The 20,263-nt window shown below is 44.5% G+C and overlaps 1 protein-coding gene across 2 annotated transcripts in view; it reads right to left on the bottom strand.

The window, feature by feature from the left end:
* Window positions 1-20,263, bottom strand: part of LOC138296348 (heat shock factor protein 2-like) — a 198,325-nt gene that overhangs the window by 49,943 nt on the left and 128,119 nt on the right. For both annotated transcript variants that reach the window (XM_069235398.1, XM_069235399.1), the window contains one exon: window positions 2,879-2,954. In XM_069235398.1, coding sequence (XP_069091499.1) covers window positions 2,879-2,954 — 76 coding nt within the window. The remainder of the gene's footprint in view (window positions 1-2,878; window positions 2,955-20,263) is intronic.

Raw genomic sequence — 20,263 nt, 5'->3', positions numbered from 1 at the left:
GGTGCAGCCAGAAATGATACTGTAAAACTTGAAGTGTTCCGTGAAGTGCATATTGGGGGGGTGTGTGATTGTTAAATGACCTAGATATTAGTTATTGTATTGGTTTATCCTGTGGTTGCAAATTGAATAATTTGTATTATATTTTGAAATATAAAATCAATAAAAATATTTAAAAAAAAAAAAAAAAAAAGGGAAGCCCACGGACGAGTGAGTGTGATGAGCATGGTTAAAAGCCCACAATACTCACAACAGGTCAAAGCGCTTGTGCGCTCGACCTAACAAAGACTGTTAATTATTTGCTTATCTAAGACATTTTAACAGTCCTATGTGTATATGCTTCTGAAAATTCAAGCTCTGTCCACTTGTAAGCTTGGTACTTTATGAGTGTTAGTGAGCCTTCTGTAGGCAGTCATACTACTGCTTGCTCCAGACAATAAATCACAGCTGTGTGGAGGAAAGCACTTTTTCTGTGGAAGCACACCACTTCTAGCCAATCCGAAAATGTACTCCTGAACACCAGAATGTCATAGCAGAAAAGGCCCCGCTCTGTAGTACGCATGAAAGCATTTTTTGTGTGTTGTTTTAAAGCTTGCTCTTTTACCTGGGGACCCGCTGTCCACGGAAACGGTTACCTGAGCCGGGCACCACTAAGGTATTGAGATGACATTTGAGTTCCAGTATTTTTACCATGCATATAGTCTGTCCTACTGGAGATGGCGTTGTTTTGACATTCTGAAGTGTTTTAGGTGTTTAGTGGACTGCAGACATTGTGAGAAGTCATTCTAAAGCTCCTCTTCCCTGATAACTCCCCAGTCTAACCCTTAGAAACAAATTGGGTTTCCCACAGAAAAATATCATCGTTTACTACACATGAAAATGTGCATGTGCAGTTATTTATAAAGTGCTGAATACTGGCATGAAGTTTGCTTGTAAGTACTCACAAATATAGCGGATAAGGGTACTGAAGCAGGGGGAATGCGTTATTTGGCCAAGATTAATTTTTGGTCAACTGACGAGGCCAGGATTGGGACTCAGATGTCTGAGTTTCTGTTCCTCAATGACCACATCTCCTGCCGGCGCACCCACAGCATCTCACTGTGAAAGCCACTTTTTGAAACGGTTTGGAGGTGAATTGTGATGGTTCCCCATGCTGTAAACTTCTGATCTTCTGTTGCTACTTAAGTAGCATTTTGCCTCATTTCATGTGTGCATTTTTGAAATTCTCCTTTATTATTTTAATGTTGCAGAAGGGAGCCTAGAGCACAACTCCAAGGGCAACCTCTGCTGCACACTTCATATTGAGTGTGCACGCACTGACATACATAGTTGTCAACTGGCCCCCCCATGTCATGCTTGTGAATTTGACAAGTCTTCGTATTTCAATCAGCAGATCCAACCTTCTAGGACATGCAGCTGAAATTTGCTCTTTATACACACAGACCTACAAGCCCAACATGGTTAGTCCTGTTGACTCAAAAACTAGAACTGCCTGCTTGAATACATCGAGTCGTTGCCATTCGGGATAATGACGTGGCATTGTTTTTTTTTGGTGGGAATGACACAGATTTGCAAAACTACAGGCCACTTGCTCTTTCTGAGGTTATGGATCTAATTCCGTGGCAACAAGCTAAATTGAAAATGAACTATAGCGTGATTTGAGAAAATTACTTTTTTTTCCAAATGTACTTCATTATTCTATGCATTCATTTATTTGCATTCTAGCAAAGCACACTCCCACGGGGGTATTAGCGCGCTATCAAAATGACAACAAAAAAACAAGCATTTGCAATGCAATAGGTCTCACATTTTTCGAACAAGTTAATTGTCATCTTTTGACAACAGCGCTCACTAGCAAAAACAAAACACGAGAAGAAACTGAGAAAAGACAACATGGCAAAAAAAAAAAAAGTTAGCTTTAAAATATAAAACTTTGTAATTTTGGGCCTGCTGGGCACGTTTTTGCCAGTCACAAGCATTCTGTTTGCAGGGCACTTGAAGTTAAAAACAACAACAACATAACCTGGAGGTAATAGAAACCCAAGAAGTCTATAGACTAAAACCCCTGAGTGCAAGAAATTCAAAACCAAAACAAGTGCCAACTCAAGCCATCTCTGGTACTGCAGTAACTCTTGCTTACCACGAGGCCCTCTGAAAGGTGTTCTTACACATACTTTTTTCTACGCCCCTTTGATATGTAAACCTTTTCCTTGATCTCCTTCTACCTCCCTCTTCTCCCTCCTGTCTCCTATTTCTCCTTTTGCAAGTTTCCTTCTACCCTAAGCACCCTATTAAGCAACATCTTCTAACCCTCCTTGTTTAAACGCCTGTCAGACATTATATTGATCCTCCACTTCCTGACCCTTGTATCCCCCTAATGCTTTGCTGCTTCCGCCTTCCCCTCCTTGCCCACCCAGCTTTGCTACTGTGATGGTGTTAGTTATATTGTGAAGCTGTTCTATGTGACGTGGTGCTACACAGCATCAAAACTTTTTTATGTCCAGCACGCTAATAACTTAAGGTCGAGGGTGTTTTATATAATTATCAATACTCATTCTCATGATTTCCAGCTTTCAACACTTCAGATGGGATGTGGTGTTAGGTCTTTCATGACGTAACGCTATGAATTAATAATTAGGCTTGTATGGATGGTATTCCCATTTATGGATGTGTTTATAGCCTTATCTCTCTATACGTATGTTTTAGTAAGAACTGCATCAAGAGACTTTGATCGGCTTGTGGCTTTAAGTAAAAATAGAATATAATCCTTAGTTATTATTTTTCACAATCCTAAACCAATCAAATAAAATCAGCTAAAGGACAAATGTACCTGTGACAACGTTCAAAAGTTACACTCTAGCAAATGAACAGGATTACTTACATAAGCATCAAAATCAGAGTCCTTGCTCAGTCGACTTTTAGATTCAGGTAGTTCATTCTTTTCTGGTTTAATTGCCCTACGCAACAAAAAAATATGTGGATTAGTTTGTAATAATTCTTGTAAATGTCTTACAGAATATTCATTTTTAGTTAAAAGAAAACAGTAGATTTATGGGACTACAGAAATAATGAGCACATCCTCTTCAATCTCTTGCTTAATATCATTACGTGCTAGGCACATAATAACTAACTTACCTGTAAATGTTTTCTCCAGCACTTGTATCTTTCATTCCTATGCCATTTGCGTCAAGCTGGGAATTCAAAGTGAAAAAATAAAACTGAAAACCATGACGAATCTTTAAAGAGAGCCTTGCAATAGGGTTCCTTTTAATATTCAGTTGCACTTACTTTCTTCTCGCAGACTACTCTTTCCAGCAGCCATCCTACCTGCTAGCATCGTCTTTGATCAGATTTTTAGTACATATAACTCATCTACACCACCAGTGAATAGGCAGGGTAAAGTCAGCTGTAGATGAAACAATAAAAAGGGGTATGGAACTACCTTTCAAGGCAACTTGCTCTCTGCTTGCACAAGATATGCTATAAACACCAGTACCAAGAAATAAATACCTGGGAGGCAGGAGATATGTTAGATCTTCATGTGAGGAAGTATCTTGTAATGCCTGTTAAAATAGAGGGTCTGCTTCTACATCCACAGCCTGGCACTAATGCTTGCAAAGAGAACAAAATAATTTTCATGTGACTGCCTTGCATATTTCCACCTACTACGTCTTGGCCATCAAAGCAGTAGTAATGGCTTTTCCTATTGTCAAGTTCACCCACCAAGGCGCCTGTACATTTCGAACAGTCCATCAAACATCTGGTGATCGCTGCCTTGGCCAAAGCTAGTCATTCTCTATCCTGCCAATTTACAAGGAATAGTTGAATAAGCTGATCTGAAAGATTCTGTTCTCCCAGTGATGAAAATCGGACATCTTCAGGGTGAAGTTTAGATGAATCCATAGCCGAGTTAATGACAGGAAACGTGAATGTGAGAGACTGGACTTAACCCATTATTTACTTGCATCGATGGGTTAATGTGTTTTATGTGGTGCAATGAGCTAGGTTGCAATGGGAAGCTCGAAAAAGGAATTGTGTCCAAGGAACAGCGTTTCTATCTGAATGTAAATGCCTCTTACAAATAAATTGCATATAGCGATGCTGTGCTAGTACAGGAAGACTTAGAGCTCAATGACAGGGGGTGTTATTGAAACTAGTCTTTAGCTATTCGGTGGCCAGCAGAAATTAATCTGTATAACACAGCTGGTCCCAATATAATGTTGGCCATTCCTGATGAAAATGATATTAATAAAGCAGACAAAGAGATGGGCAAAGAAAATGTGGTAGTGGACCACACATTAATCCGAACAATGCTAAACCTAGATTTGTGCAATTCAATGTACTGGTCCACTTATAGATTCTTAAATATTACTTTTTCAGGAAGGAGTGATCTGGTCGATTCATATAGTGGCGGAAGGAGAGACAGCTTTTAGATCGATAAGTGCAAGTTGAAGAGGAGTGTTCTGATTTTATTTCGAAACAGGCCAATGGCCTGTTGACATCTGCTATATTCTGGAAGAGCCTGTTCCTGCTCTAAAAAGGATTTTTATCTGGCAGAGTTAGATTAGATTCAATTCCGCTACATCTAAATCATGATACTGCCATGACTAGTCTCCTCCTACCCTGGTTAAAGTGGACTCTAAATGCCCTTCCTAGGTTGTGGGGTTCTCTTTAGGGGACCAAGTGACGAAGCATAGTAATATTGTCCATTGGACTTGTGTGTCCAGTCGTGTGCATAGGTGGTCTCCCGGCAGGTTGTCCTTTGTTCGTGCTGGACATAAGGGAGGATTCCCATGTTCCCCTAGTTGGTGAAACCCACTCATTGTCCTCTTTCTGTGCTGCTATCTTTCATCTAGGAACGATGGCCATTTGTTGGGATGTCTCTGGCTTGGATGAACAAAAAATCTTAACCAGCTGAAACAGGTCGGACCATAAACTCTCTCCTCTTGAAGTCTCCAAAAATGAGACAAATTTTCGTAACTGACATTACCCATATCACAGAGTGTAGAAATTACTGGGTGCAGTCCTACAGCATCAGCATTTTGAAGCTTTGTATGGAGCGTAACACAATTTTGTGCATTGATTCTTATGATTTTCCTCTTTCTGACTACTTTCCCCGTTTGCATTTAGAGAGATTTCTCTGAAGATATGTGAATGGTAACAAGTACACAATGTGTGGGGGCTTCACTGCAAAATTCATAAACCTGATGTATTCACAAGCTCCTGTATTCCACTTGAATCGGGATTACAACAGGAGCAAAAAAGAAGTAACATACAACTCTCACTGACTGGAAAAGATCTTGAAAGAAAGCTGAATTTTTGTTTACTGAGGTTTCCCCCTCTGGCTACCTACAGGTGCCAGTAACTTGTACATCTGGTACTCGCTATCTGTGTTAGACCTCTCAGCCTGAGGGTGGTCTTCCTCCAAACCTTTTGCCTTCACCCCTCCTATTTTTCTGAATTTGTTTTTGATGGCCTTAGCGCGGTGTGCACTTTACCACTGCTAATCAGTGCTAGAGTGCTTGTGCGCACGCCCTAAAACATGGTAACATTGGCTTACACCTGATTGGCACATTTAATTTACTTATATGTCCCTAGTAATGTGGTACACCTTACACCTGAGACTGGTATATTAAATGCTACTAATAGGCATGCAGCAGTTATTGTGCCATCCACTAAAGTAGCCCTTAAAGCACGTCCCAGGTCTGCCACTGCAGCATGTTGGCAGTTTTAAACTGCCAATGCGACTTGGAAAAATAACCCCTTTGCCAAGCTTTAAACTTCCTTTTTATTCAATCAATCAATCAGGAATTTGTGAAGCGCACTACTCACCCGCGAGGGTCTCAATGCGCTGAGGAGGGGGGAGGGGAGAGAGGTGCTGCTACTGCTCGAACAGCCAGGTCTTGAGAAGTTTCCTGAAGGTAAGGAGGTCTTTGGTCTGGCGCAGGTGGGTGGGAACAGTGTTCCACGTTTTGGCACATTTTAGGGGTGACGTTATTGCATATACGCCACCCCTGAAATAGGTCCTAGACAGCTCATAGGGCAGGGTGGATTCTAATTAAAAAATTGGACATATACGTTTAAGTTTTACATGTCCTGGTAGTGAAAAAAACACAAATTTGTGCTTCACTACTGTGAGGTCCACCTCTCCCAAAGGAAAACATCTGGTTACCTTATTACATTTAATAAGTGATAACATCTGATTGGGAGCAGGTTGGAAAGTCATGTTTGATGTCTGAAGAATTCTAACTTAAAATCCTCTTTCATGGTAAAATTGGATTTTAAGTCACAATTCTGAAAATGCCACTTTTAGAAAGTTGACATTTTCTTGTATTAACCATTTTGTTCCTGCAGCCTGATCCTGGGTCACATGCATGTGTGTAGGCGGCAGTTGGACTTTGTGTATTCCTCACAGACAGTCACACAACAGAGGGATTAGTTGTTTTGTATGGGCCACCTCAGGCAAGACGGGGGCTTGGGGGAGCAGAACTGTGCCCTGCCCTAACACAAAGAACTTTACACTAGCCTATTGTGCATACAAACAGGCTAGGACCAGGGCAGGGAGGCAGGAAATTCCAGACACTTCTGTGAGGAGAAACCTCTTGCCAGTTAAAAAAATAGGACCCACAGACCCACTCTTCAGTTAACTTTTTGGACCTGCGGAAGGACTCTCAGAGGATGCCTGCTGATGTAGTGTGGTGTGTACTTTAGAATGACAGCTTTGCTGCACCAAGCAGGACTGCTCTGCTGCCTGAAGCCTGCTTTGAGCCCCCAGATGTCTGCACTGCTGCTTGAGCCCTGCCCTTCTACTTGAACCCAAGACTTCCAGACTGACTTAAAGGGCTAGTTGACTGGCCTCCTGATCAGTGTCTTCTGGGTACCAGCAGGTGGGAGCGGGCTTGTGTAGGTTAACACAAACAGTGGGCCTTTTCACGAATTTGTGACTACAAAGGACACTGTCCTCCTTCCAGACCAGGAGCTAGAATCCCCTAAAATAAAGGGATAATTTACCAGAATCCATCCTCAGGGAGGACTCACCTGGGTAGTATTTTTCAAAAGACAATATCACTCTGCATTTAGTATGCCGGAGTAAGTTAGGGATCCACAGCTCTGAATAATGCCCTAAACCTGTTAAGGGTACCAGGAAGAAACATGTTGGCTAATTGAGACAGGATGAGTTATTATTCTCGAAGATACCGCCTCTAATCGATTTTTAGGCATACCTGACGACCCCATTATTAAAGGGGTCGCATCAAGGGATGCTTTAATCAATCTGGATCCCCCTGTTGTCCAGTAGTCCTTTTATATAAGAACTCCCTCCTACCAGGGTCTGCCAGGTGGTAGAGTCTGCCTTGGTGGCACTGTCAACAACATGGTGAGGAGAGGTCGTCGATGATGAAGCATGACACAAACTTGTGTGAGGACTCTTCTCACATAAGAAGGATCTTCCCTTGAACAGTGCCTCGAAAGAAGTTCTCTAACATCCCTATTTTGGGCATAGAACTGTTTACCTATCCTAGGAAACAGGGAACTTTTTTCTGTGTATCAGCTACCATACTTCTTGTGATTGAGTGCTCCTGGTCAGAGCATCTGGACTAAAAAGGGCTTCAGCGACCTTGAAAATACACCTGGACCATGCCTGAGTGAGTTCTGACCCTCCAAGTGGTGCCTCTCCAGTCCTGGACCCTTATAAGTGGTGCTAAACATTCTGAGATTGTCGAAATCCAAAACTTAGGACATAGAACATTTTTACCAAAAAGTGCCTTGAGATCCAAGACGAGACCAGGACCTACGTGCTCACCAATCCGCTCAAGGTGCATCGCAGGTCAGCCTGACTTTGTGGCAGCTCCCGCTATGTTCTTATCCACAGCAACATATCCTGTTCAGCGGCTCCTCGTAAATGGGGTATCCAGCCTTCTGCAGCCCTCGTCAGCTGCAGCCTGCAGCTTCTTCTATCTAGAGATTTTAGACTTCCAAAACAGAGACTACAGGCCTGATTTAGGTCTGCAACAGACCCGAGAAGACTGTCAAGTTGGCGGTGTTCTGCCAGCCATATTTAGATGTACTGCAGCTGAGCCAAAGACCGCCACAATGGAGCACACTTTCTTAGCCCTCAGGCAAGACATTGGATAATGCCTGGAGAGACAGAATACAGATAAGTCTCACACACACTCTCTACCCTTCACATATGTGTCCCCCTGCATTACACACGAAAAAACACACCACATGCACACCAATATCCCTTGCTATTCCACCACAACACATACATGCCGCAAACACACAGTTGTACATCCATCCCACAACATACACACACTAGTGACACTGCACCTACACACGACACAACACACTCATCTACACAGACAACAATGTCCATGTCATATGCAAGAGGCACACAAAATGACACAACCCACATCACACACTACATCTCCCTCCACCTCACCTAGCTAAGTGCATCGCGTTCGCACATACTGGTCTCCACACACAACTTGATGCACAACATGACAGGTACCAGTCCCCTTGCAATGTGCACACATCTGCACAGTTGGCAAGGGTGCATATACTGTCAAAATGGTGCCAGCTTTCATTGGTAACTTGGCTCTCAGTGGTAACTGTCTAATCACAGCCAATGAGGAACTTTCTAGTCTTTTTTATTATCACGGCCGATAGCAGACTTTGGTACCACCTCAGCTGTTAAGATCTTAACCCCTGGGGCCGTGTTTTCCTGGCTGAAGCCCGGTGTGCTGATGGGGAAGCGCAAGCTAACAGCCGAGGCTCTGGGGGGCCTGAACCAGCTCCTTCAAAAACTTGCCAGGAGAAATCAAGTATTTTGTCCTTCCTATCATCTGCAGTGAGCCCTTGGAAAAATAAATTAATAATGTGTGAGGACAAACTGGCGCAGTGTGGGGGGGACGTTGTACAATCAGCAGTCCCCCATAGACATACACCAACAACGGGTAGGCCAGTTATGAATGCAGTCACTGTAGAAGTCCATGTTCAGAAGCCCACCCACGTACAATGTGCGGCTGCTTCGGTACCTGAAGCTGTTTCAACCTTGGCCCCTTCTAGTTCAGAGAAAGGAAGAGATTTTCTGTCACCGGCATGGAAATAGAAGAAGAGGGATGGACGGGATCTGGAGGGGGACATAGCCTGTCCTCTGTATTGAAAGCGTTTAGACTTGGCATCCTTGGCGTGGTCTCCTTTAACTTTTTGACTCTTTTTCCGAGGTTGTTGAAGTATTCTGGAGTCTATTTTTGCTCTTTTTTGTTACTCTGGGCACTTTACCACTGCTAACCAGGGCTAAAGTGCAAGTGCTCCTATGTAAAATGAATGTGTCATTGACTTTCCATGATTGGCATATCTGATTTACTAGTAAGTCTCTAGTCAAGCGCACTACATGTGCCCAGGGCCTGTAAATCAAATGCTACTAGTGGGCCTGCAGCACTGATTGTGCCACCCACATTAATAGCCCTGTAAACATGGCTCAGACCTGCCACTGCAGTGTCTGTGTGTGCAGTTTTAAACTCCCAATTCGACTTGGCAAGTGTACTCACTTGCCAGGCCTAAACCTTTCCTTTTTATACATGTAAGGCACCCCTAGCGTAGGCCCTAGGTAGCCGCACGGGCAGGATGCAGTGTATGTTTAAGGTGGGACATGTACTTGCGTTTTACATGTCCTGACAGTGAAATACTGCCAAATTCTGTTTTCACGGTTGCAAGGCCCATCTCTCTCATAGGTTAACGTGGGGGCTGCCTTTAAATATTATTAAAGTGCAGATTCCGTTTGGGAGCAGATAGAAATTTGGATTTTAGGGTCTCTGAGCTCACAATTTAAAAATACATCTTTTAGTGAAGTTGGTTTTTAGATTGCGTGTTTGAAAATGCCACTTTTAGAAAGTAGGCATTTTCTTTCTTAAACCATTCTGTGACTCTGCCGGTTTGTGGATTCACTGTCTGGGTCGGTTTGACAGTTGGGCTGTTAGCACCTCTCTCTAGACAGTGACACAAAAGGAGCTGGGGTGTAACCTGCATATCCTGATAAGCCATCTGTGCTGGGAGGGAGGGGAGGAGTGGTCACTCATACCTGAAAGGGCTGTGCCTGCTCTCACACAATGCAGTCTCCAACCCTCTGGTGTGTGTGTCTGGGGCCTGGCCTGGGCAAGGCAGGATCTTACAAACAAGAGAGTCTTTCCTTTGAAGTTTGCCTACTTCAAAGGCAGAAAGGGGTATAAGAAGAGCAACCAAAACTCCTGAAAATTAGATCTCTTCTGGAATCATGAGGAGCCTCTGCCAAGGAGAAGAGCTGAAGAGCTGAGAAAACGTGCTGCCACTGCCTGTGACTGTGCTTTGTTGGGCTCTCCTGCAGTTGCTGCTTCTGCCTGTGAAAGGGGACAAAGAATGGACTTTGTTGTGCATTCCTGCTTGAGAAGAATCGCCAAGGGCTTGAACTGAGCTTGCCTCCTGTTGTTAAAGTCTCTGGGCCATCAAAGACTTCCCCTGCCAGCACCTGGACTCTCTGCTGAGACTCCAGCCCTGCCAAATGGTGCCCTATCCAGTTCCTGGGCACTTGAGAGGTGGAGTTGGTAGACAAGGACTGAAAATCCTTCTGTGACCAGGTTGATAAACAATGCACTGCCGGCTTCACTGCTGAAATCAACGCTCCACCTGCAGCGCGGCTGTAAGATCGACGCAACGCCGATGGAGAAACGACGTGCAACACCTGTTAACAGAGGCTGATGAAGACCCAAACCCCACGCAGCCCGGTTTCTTGATACTGTCCGACTGGATTTTCCACGCATCGTCCCTGGGTATCAAAGTCAACCGAGAGTGCGCAGATTTGAGGTGCCCCGTCCAGAAATCAACACATCGCACTCTTCTGGGAGGAAAACGACACCGCCAACCCGATCGAAGAAGGAACTACTCATGGCCTCACTTGCCAGTAAGGAATCAACGCATCGCTACCCTTTTCCGATGCATGCTCGCCAGTGCAGCTTATTTTTTACACTAACCAGGTACTTTGTGTAACAACAGCATTCTCACTGTTTTCTAAGGATTACGATTCTTATTCTTTTGAAAATTCATAACTTGACTTGTGCATGTTGGATTTTTGTTGTTTTGGTCTTGTTTTGTGTAGATAAATATTACCTATTTTTCTAAACCTGTGTTGTGCCATTTTGCAATGTTTTCACTGAGTTACTGGTGAGGTGGTACAAATAGTTTACACATTGTTTCTGAAGTTAAGCCTGCCTGCTTGTGCCAAGCTACCAAGGGGGTGAGCGGGGGTTAACCAAAGGTGATTCTCCTTTACCCTGACTATAGTGTGGGTCCTTGCTTTGAGAGGGGGTAACCTGACTACAAACCAAAGACCCCATTTCTAACATTGGTGATCAGCGGTGAGGATTGGACTTGTATTTGTACTTGACATACAGTGATTAGGAGTACACTACTGTTTTTAGTGCAGACCATTACGTGACTACATACAGCTTGTTTTTGCTTTTTCTCTTTTGGATTTATTTTTTCTGCTTCCATATTTTTACTGATCTTTGATTGACTTTTTGAACTTCACTCTTTTTTCTGCCTTGGAACTTGCACTTTTGTTGATTCTTCATCATGTCTCAATCTAGAGATGCATCAGCTGGAGCTGCTTTTGACTTAGGGAAACTGGAGAGCTATACAGTTGCTCAGTTGAGGCAGTTCTGCAAAAATCTTGCCTGTACCATTAAGGGCTCCACCAGGAAGGAGGAGCTGCAGAAGGCACTGAGGGCCTGCACGACAGCCAAGGAAGCTGAGAGGCACACAGAGGAGGTGGATGAGGGGGAGGATGTGCAATCCATACACAGTCGTATAGTGGGTGGGCCTGTTATGTCCAGGGAGAGAATCTCCAGGTCAGGTAGCAGTGTGTCATCCAGGAGTCTGACTCCTGAAGAGTTACAGGACAGGACAGGCAGAGAGGGCTCACCAGCTAGAGTTGGAAACGTTTAGGATGCAAAGGGAAATGGAAGCAAGGAGGATGTCCATAGGGAAGAAGATACTGCTGGCTCATGAGCTCAGCTAGAGGGAGCTGGATCAGAGGAGACAGTCTAGTAGGGATGGTGGCAGCAATATCACAGTGCAGCCTAAGAGGAGGGTGCACATTCGTGAAGACCTTGTGAAGGATTACAAAAGGGAGGATGACATATTCTTGTGGTTCAAGGGGTAGGAGTCTGCTCTCCATATGAATCTGGTCCCTGTTGCTCATGGGGGGGCGGATCTGCAGAAGCACTTTGAGGTAGAGGGGAAGGGTACTCTGACATCTTTACAGGATCCTCAGGGGCTCACTTACTCTATCATGAAGGGTGCCCTACTCAAAAGGTATGGTCTCACCCCTGAGCACTATAAGGACAAATTTAGGGGTCCTATAAGAAGACGGAATCCCAAACATGGTTGGAGTGTGTTGATTCTTTTTGCAGGTCACTGGATGGTTGGGTGGAGGGCAATAAGGTGACAACTTATGAGGGGCTTTACAATTTAATTGCTTGGGAGCACTTGTACAGTTTATGTTTTCCAGAGCTGCGCCAGCACCTAATTGACAGCAAGCTTACTGACCCCAGGAAGCTTGCGCAGGAAGCGGACCGCTGGGAGAGCACCAGGGTCCAGAAGAGGTATGGGGGAGACCACGCCAAGTGTGGGCATGGTCCCTCTCAGAAGAAAGGGGGGTAAGGGTAAACAGGGGGAGTTCTCTAAAGGGCCCCAACCTAGTTCCCAGGGTAAGGATTCCCAGCCCCCCAGTGAAAAGAAGCCATGGTAAACCTGAGGAAGGGGGCCCCATATGTAAGTGTTATGCATGTAACCAGCTGGGTCACGTGATGGGGGCCCCAAATGGCCCAAGAGTACACCAGCACCCACTGGTGCTCAGCCCCAGGGTTTGGCAAGTGTAGAGCTTGGGGAGGAGTTGGCTCCAGGTGGGTGGGAGCCAGCTGAGATGACCCTTGTCTCACTAGGAGACAGTGAGATGGTCCAGAGAACTCTAGTGCCTGAGAGCACTTAAAAGTACAGCCAGTGGGTGACCATCAATGGACAGAGGGTGAAGACCTGAGAGACGCAGGAGCCAGTGGGACTACAGTGAGGAGTCACCAGGTGTCTGAAGAGCAGATAGATCCGTGCATACTTATTCAAGTAGTTGCAGTGGACAACTCAGAGCGCCTGTGCAGAGTGGCACAGGTGCCCTTTGAATTGGGGTGTGGAGGGGGGTCTCAGGTTCCTTGAAGGTAGCTGTGAGTACAACCATGCCTGTGGATTGTTTGCTTGGCAATGACCTTGAGGATTCTCCTTGGAAAGAGGTGGAACACAGGTCACACTTTGAGATGTTGGGTCTGCCTGGGTGGGTATGGGTGGAGCCTGAAACAGTGGGCCAGGGAACTGCCCAAAAAAAGGAAGGGCAGGAGATGTGGGAAACCGGCTCCAGAAGTTCCCACGGTCCGCGAGGAGGTGAAGCCTGAGGGTGACGCCCCGGAGCCTACAGGGGAACAGTTGGCTGAGCTGTGGGAGGTCCCTGAGCTGTCACGGTGGCAGCAGGAAGGGGTACCCACCAGATTCTCCTTTTCCCTGACTAGAGTGAGGGTCCTTGCTTCGACAGGGGGTAACCTGACTGTCAACCAAAGACCCCATTTCTAACAAAAGCTAAACCCGGGAATAAGTCCTTGGAGGCCTTTATTAATAGCAAGATTCAGTCTTGTATGGACTCTCGATATTCCCTGCTTGAACTCTTGATTAAGGGGTTTCTAGGCCCTCTGTAAACACGGTGGAAAAATATAGAACAAGTCGTATTGGATGCGAGAGGTGTCCTGATGGGGCTTGCTCCCATACCTTTGTCTCCATTACATTAGGTTTCATCATTTGACCTACCTAGGCTGGCCAGAGCAGAGGCAGTTCCAATCATTGTAAAGGGTAATTCTAGGGTTAACGCCACTCATCCTTCCCTAGTTTGAACGCTATCATATGAGGATGATGGCGTTTGTGAAGGTGCCTTGATTAGAGAACCCACAGAGGCAGGTTTCACAAGCTCAAGGTCTTCCCCATCCTAGTTGGAACGTGATCTAAAGCCCAGTTTGTTCAGTGTGCCAACTATCAATCTCTCCCTAAAGCAACCCCGTGCGTGACTGTTCTTGGTAATGTCCTGCCTTTGGCCAGCAATTTTTCAGAAACTTATAAACAGTTGAAAAATAAAGTAGTTTATTGGTTAGGCTTTCACTTGAACCTGGGCACAGCCATTTCTGACTGCATTAATATGGTGAGAAGAGTTAAATGGCTGGGCTAGGGCTCCAAGACCCTGCAGGGGGACTGTATAGTTGTTAATTTTAACAGGGCTCACATAGCTGAATACGTGTTTGCAGTGGCTAACTCCAGTAGAGAATACGTCCTCTACTATCCAGGTTTTCCCATTGGGTTTCTTTTATAGCCCCGTTTTAGGTAGTTTACTCACTGGATCTTTGAAAATGTGTCACATTTATACGCGGACTATTCTTCCTCAAATAAAGTGTGATAATAGGTTTGCTTCTTTGACCAAACTGGATGCCTGCGAATGACTAAAGCCGCCAGCAGCAGATATTCCTGTAGGGTTAGTGCCCCCTAGTTATTTGGGCTCCCAATCTCATAGTGTGGACATCCTTCCCCGGACTTCGGTGATGATATACTCCTCTTTAGTTGGAATATCGCTGGGCTCTCTTCTAAATGTAAGGATGCCAATTGGTTTTGTTTTGTAAAAGGTTTCCAGCTGATCTGCCTTCAGGAGACCTGGGAATGTAGGAATATTTTCCATCTAGAGGGCTACAAAACATACTTTACTCTGATGATTCTGTCAAAGATAGGTAGGGCAAAAGTGGGTATGATAATTTTCGTTTCTATTAAGAAAAATGGGTGGGTCAGAGAGTTTGTTTTCCCAGTTGCCATATTACAAGCTCTTAAGATTACATTTTCTTGTTCTTTGGAAGTTGTGTTGATACATTTTTAGAATGTCTTTGGTTACTTCTAGTGTTCATAGTTTGATTACGTTTGTTGCATTGTTATGGCACCAGCAGGGAGGTAGGCAGATAAATCTGATGTTGGTTGGTGATTAATACACATCTCTGCGAGCTGGGGGACCTTGGAGGTTCTGAATGTGAAAAGCAGATTTTGTCTCCAAATATTTCACGTAGGGCTTGTTACCATGGCCCCACTTGGTACACACTGGGAAGGTACTGATTTATTGTTGATGGATTTTAATCTGGAATTTACTTTGGATATGCTCACAGTACCCCAAGATAGGAAAATTGTTCCAACGTATACGGAGAGGGGTAGTGCTTCTATTATTGATTATGTTTTTGTACCAGCTACTTATATTCCTTTATTTCTAAATTTGATGTAATTTGTCAACCTTTTAGTGACCATAATCTTTAACACTTTAGATGAGGGATCCCAGGTCATCAGTAAGGACTATCCTATATCAGCATATAGCCCAGAGCCAGTGTGAATGCCCAAGGTGGTCGCTAGTGGGGCCCGATATTTCCGTTACGTCCTTATATCACAGTTGTTTGAATAATTTGGCTATCGATCTAGAGCTTTCCTGCCGCAGACGGATACCTTTTAATTACCTGTAGTGCCATTGTAGAGAAGGCTAGATCCTTCTTTCTGTAGACCCCAAAATGGTTTGATTCCAGTTGTTCAAGGGCCTTGCGTAACTTAAAAAAAGCCCTTAAAACTTCCCCTAGAGATAGGGAATATGTGACCAGGTGCTGACATATCTACAGGGAGTGCAGAATTATTAGGCAAGTTGTATTTTTGAGGATTAATTTTATTATTGAACAACAACCATGTTCTCAATGAACCCAAAAAACTCATTAATATCAAAGCTGAATATTTTTGGAAGTAGTTTTTAGTTTGTTTTTAGTTTTAGCTATGTTAGGGGGATATCTGTGTGTGCAGGTGACTATCACTGTGCATAATTATTAGGCAACTTAACAAAAAAAAATATATACCCATTTCAATTATTTATTATTACCAGTGAAACCAATATAACATCTCAACATTCACAAATATACATTTCTGACATTCAAAAACAAAACAAAAACAAATCAGTGACCAATATAGCCACCTTTCTTTGCAAGGACACTCAAAAGCCTGCCATCCATGGATTCTGTCAGTGTTTTGATCTGTTCACCATCAACATTGCGTGCAGCAGCAACCACAGCCTCCCAGACACTGTTCAGAGAGGTGTACTGTTTTCCCTCCTTGTAAATCTCACATTTGATGATGGACCACAGGTTCTCAATGGGGTTCAGATCAGGTGAACAAGGAGGCCATGTCATTAGATTTCCTTCTTTTATACCCTTTCTTGCCAGCCACGCTGTGGAGTACTTGGACGCGTGTGATGGAGCATTGTCCTGCATGAATATCATGTTTTTCTTGAAGGATGCAGACTTCTTCCTGTACCACTGCTTGAAGAAGGTGTCTTCCAGGAACTGGCAGTAGGACTGGGAGTTGAGCTTGACTCCATCATCAACCCGAAAAGGCCCCACAAGCTCATCTTTGATGATACCAGCCCAAACCAGTACTCCACCTCCACCTTGCTGGCGTCTGAGTCGGACTGGAGCTCTCTGCCCTTTACCAATCCAGCCACGGGCCCATCCATCTGGCCCATCAAGACTCACTCTCATTTCATCAGTCCATAAAACCTTAGAAAAATCAGTCTTGAGATATTTCTTGGCCCAGTCTTGACGTTTCTGCTTGTGTGTCTTGTTCAGTGGTGGTCGTCTTTCAGCCTTTCTTACCTTGGCCATGTCTCTGAGTATTGCACACCTTGTGCTTTTGGGCACTCCAGTGATGTTGCAGCTCTGAAATATGGCCAAACTATGTGGCAAGTGGCATCGTGGCAGCTGCACGCTTGACTTTTCTCAGTTCATGGGCAGTTATTTTGCGCCTTGGTTTTTCCACACGCTTCTTGCGACCCTGTTGACTATTTTGAATGAAACGCTTGATTGTTCGATGATCACGCTTCAGAAGCTTTGCAATTTTAAGAGTGCTGCATCCCTCTGCAAGATATCTCACTATTTTTGACTTTTCTGAGCCTGTCAAGTCCTTCTTTTGACCCATTTTGCCAAAGGAAAGGAAGTTGCCTAATAATTATGCACACCTGATATAGGGTGTTGATGTCATTAGACCACACCCCTTCTCATTACAGAGATGCACATCACCTAATATGCTTAATTGGTAGTAGGCTTTCGAGCCTATACAGCTTGGAGTAAGACAACATGCATAAAGAGGATGATGTGGTCAAAATACTAATTTGCCTAATAATTCTGCACTCCCTGTATCTGTATATTTATTTATTGTTTCATTTTTTTGACTAGATTTGGACAACTTTGATTTGTCTGTTGTATATATTGACAATGGTTGTAGACGGATAGGATTACCCGTTTACATTAGATTTCGACTAACAAGAGGGTACTGCCATGAGCTTTATGAAATTTTTCTAAACCACTGTAATCCACTGGTTACCGTGCACAGTATTTTGTGACTTGTTTGTTGGATGTGATAGTTTTGTTCTTTGGGCATCAACTTACATCTTATTAATCATTTTTAATAGTTGGGTTTAGGGTTTGTTTTCACAAACAAGTGGTGATTATGAGGCACAAACACAGCTGTGTGAGCATGTGGAGAATTAGGGTTTCTACTTGGTGATTGGTCAGTTTTAATTGTGGTTTATTCTCTTCCTAGTGGGGTTTAGAGTATTTGTTCAGAATACATTATAATCTCTTTCTTCTCACTTGTTTTGGGTGTCTAGATTTTTGCTTTAAATTTGGGGGTTTTGCACAACACTTAATTTTGGCGTTTGAGCATTTTGGTTTCTAACTCAAATAATTTGCTTACAATCTCTAGCCCTGAAGAAGTCGTTTGGGATGAAAGAATTTCCCATGACGAAACACGTGTTGGCTTGAAATGTATTTCCAATAGATGAAATGTTGAGATTCAACGAATCAGCTTGAATTATATTTCCAATGGATGAAATGTTGGGATTCTAGTCATTGGAAGATTTGATTCACTAAATCATTTGATTGGACCAGACGATACGGAACTGTGTTAAATGTAACTGATTTGTTTTTCTATAACATTACTCAACTGTGTTGACATATACCTTGATTGTTAATTGTGGGGGGCCTCATATTGTTTTCTATATTTTGTTGGGTTTGTTTGTATAAACCTTTAAGGGTTGGGTGTTTTCCCTTGTGAGGCTGCCTCATAGGTTATTGAATTTTGGCTGACTTGTATCCAGAGCGCCTTGTCTTCCCTTATCAATACACCCCATTAGTGAAATATTCTGAGGGTTTGGCCTGTAAGGATACTGACACAAGCACGCCATACACACTTGATATCCAAATGGCGTGGGGTGGGAGGAGGTTGGGGGAAAGTGGGGCCTGGCGGCTTGGGAGGAGGCAGGACCACACAGCTTGGAGACTTATACAGAGATGGGAGCCTGATGCCCTTTGAGGACTTCAGACAGGAGTATGATCTTCCATAAGGTCACTTCCTGCTGTACTGAGCGGTCACCCACACCATCAATAAACATTGGCAAACGGGAGGCATGGAACCCAGACCTTACGAGGCCAGCAGCAATATAGCAACCTCGGATGGCACATACAGGGCCATAACCGGCTTATATGGGGGCAATCCGTAGGGGAGCAATGCGCCCCTTGGATGGCCTGCGAGAGAAGTGGGAGGTGGACCTGGGGATCCTGCTACCCGAAAAATCTTGGGAACAGATACTAGAGAGGGCGCCGAAGGTGTCTAGAAATGCTAGGGTCCAACTTATACACTTTTATGTTCTACACGGAGCATATCTTACTCCGAGACGGCTTTGTGACCACCTCCGAGTGGCAGACGCACAATGTCCCCACTGCGGGGAAGAAGCAGCAGACTTTATCCACATGAGGTGGGCTTGTGCGAACCTAACCGATTACTGGAGAAAAGTGACAACACATGTAGCGGGGATCATAGACCGTGAAACCTCTTGCACACCGGGCCACTGTCTCCTTCACTAATTCCACCATAACCCCCAAGTACAAAGCCACTAGTAAGTTACAAGACCTTGAATACACCTTGGCCAAAAGGGAGAAAACAAAGAACTGGAAGAGACCGCTGGGCCCCAACCTCCTTTGCTGGAAGAGGGAATTAGAGCGATGGGCAGAATATGAAAGCTTAGTACTGCAACGAGATCTCAGGCAGGGCAGGGACTCCCCAGAACTAACGTGCTTGGGAACAGCTGGTTGAAACCCTGAAAGATGAGACCAGGATACCCCATACTGAATCTAATGAACCCGCACCATCACCCATCACCTAAGAAGGCCTTGCTCCTACAACAGGGAGAGAATTAGCCCATAGGACAAATCGCCCACAAGCTTAGTACTACCGGAACCTTAAGTAGCACAGCGGAACAATGCGTGCACTTGCACACATAGCACATAACAGGCGATGGGTCTGGGAGGTGGAGCAGCACGGGATGGGGGAGGGAGAAGGGGCTTTAGAACATCACTACTCTACACAACATGATTATTAAATGAAGCGATGTAGCTTTAACTTAGCCCTAGCAACATGTGAACAAACATTAGAATCTGGCCCACACAGGGCATAGAAATCGAAACACTAATGGACAGAAGCACCACATATATTACTCAGCCATGAAAGGTGGGGAGGATGAAACACACCTAATTACTATACGGGATTCAAAGGAGTGGCTCTTGCCTTGTGCGAGTACCTTTAAGTGCGCTGGGAACAGCAACATATATTTGAGTCCTAGGGCCCTATGTTTTTGCTTCACCCCCATGTAGGTTTTCCAGTGGGTTTTCACCAGTCTGGTAGTTTGTGGAAGGTGTGTTGTTCGACTTGTCTAGAAGCCCTTAAGATGCAGTCTTGATCTTTGTGGTTCAGGATTCGCACAATTAGGGCTCTCAAAGGGACCCCGGGAGGGGGCAACAGCACCAATGCCCTATGGACCCTTTTCACTATGAGTCCCAGTGACAAGCCCTCTGGACATAGTTCTCTCCTTATCCAGTTCTCCAAGAAGGCCTCCACTTAGTCCCTCTCTGCCGAGACCGGAAAGCCCAAAGCATAGGTTGTTTCGGCAGGATCAGTTTTCTGCTTCCTCCACACTGTCTTGAAAGGTCCTAGTCACTGTCGTCAGCTTAGCCATTTGGTCTTTCAGTGATTTAACCTCGCTTTTCAATTCTGTGACTGTGCCCTCAACCAAATGGACTCTTTC

This window comes from Pleurodeles waltl, chromosome 5, assembly GCF_031143425.1.
Source record: "Pleurodeles waltl isolate 20211129_DDA chromosome 5, aPleWal1.hap1.20221129, whole genome shotgun sequence".
In the NCBI taxonomy this organism is placed as follows: domain Eukaryota; kingdom Metazoa; phylum Chordata; class Amphibia; order Caudata; family Salamandridae; genus Pleurodeles; species Pleurodeles waltl.
The sequence above is the reverse complement of the archived record's forward strand: the minus strand, read 5'-3'. Positions and strand labels throughout refer to the sequence as shown.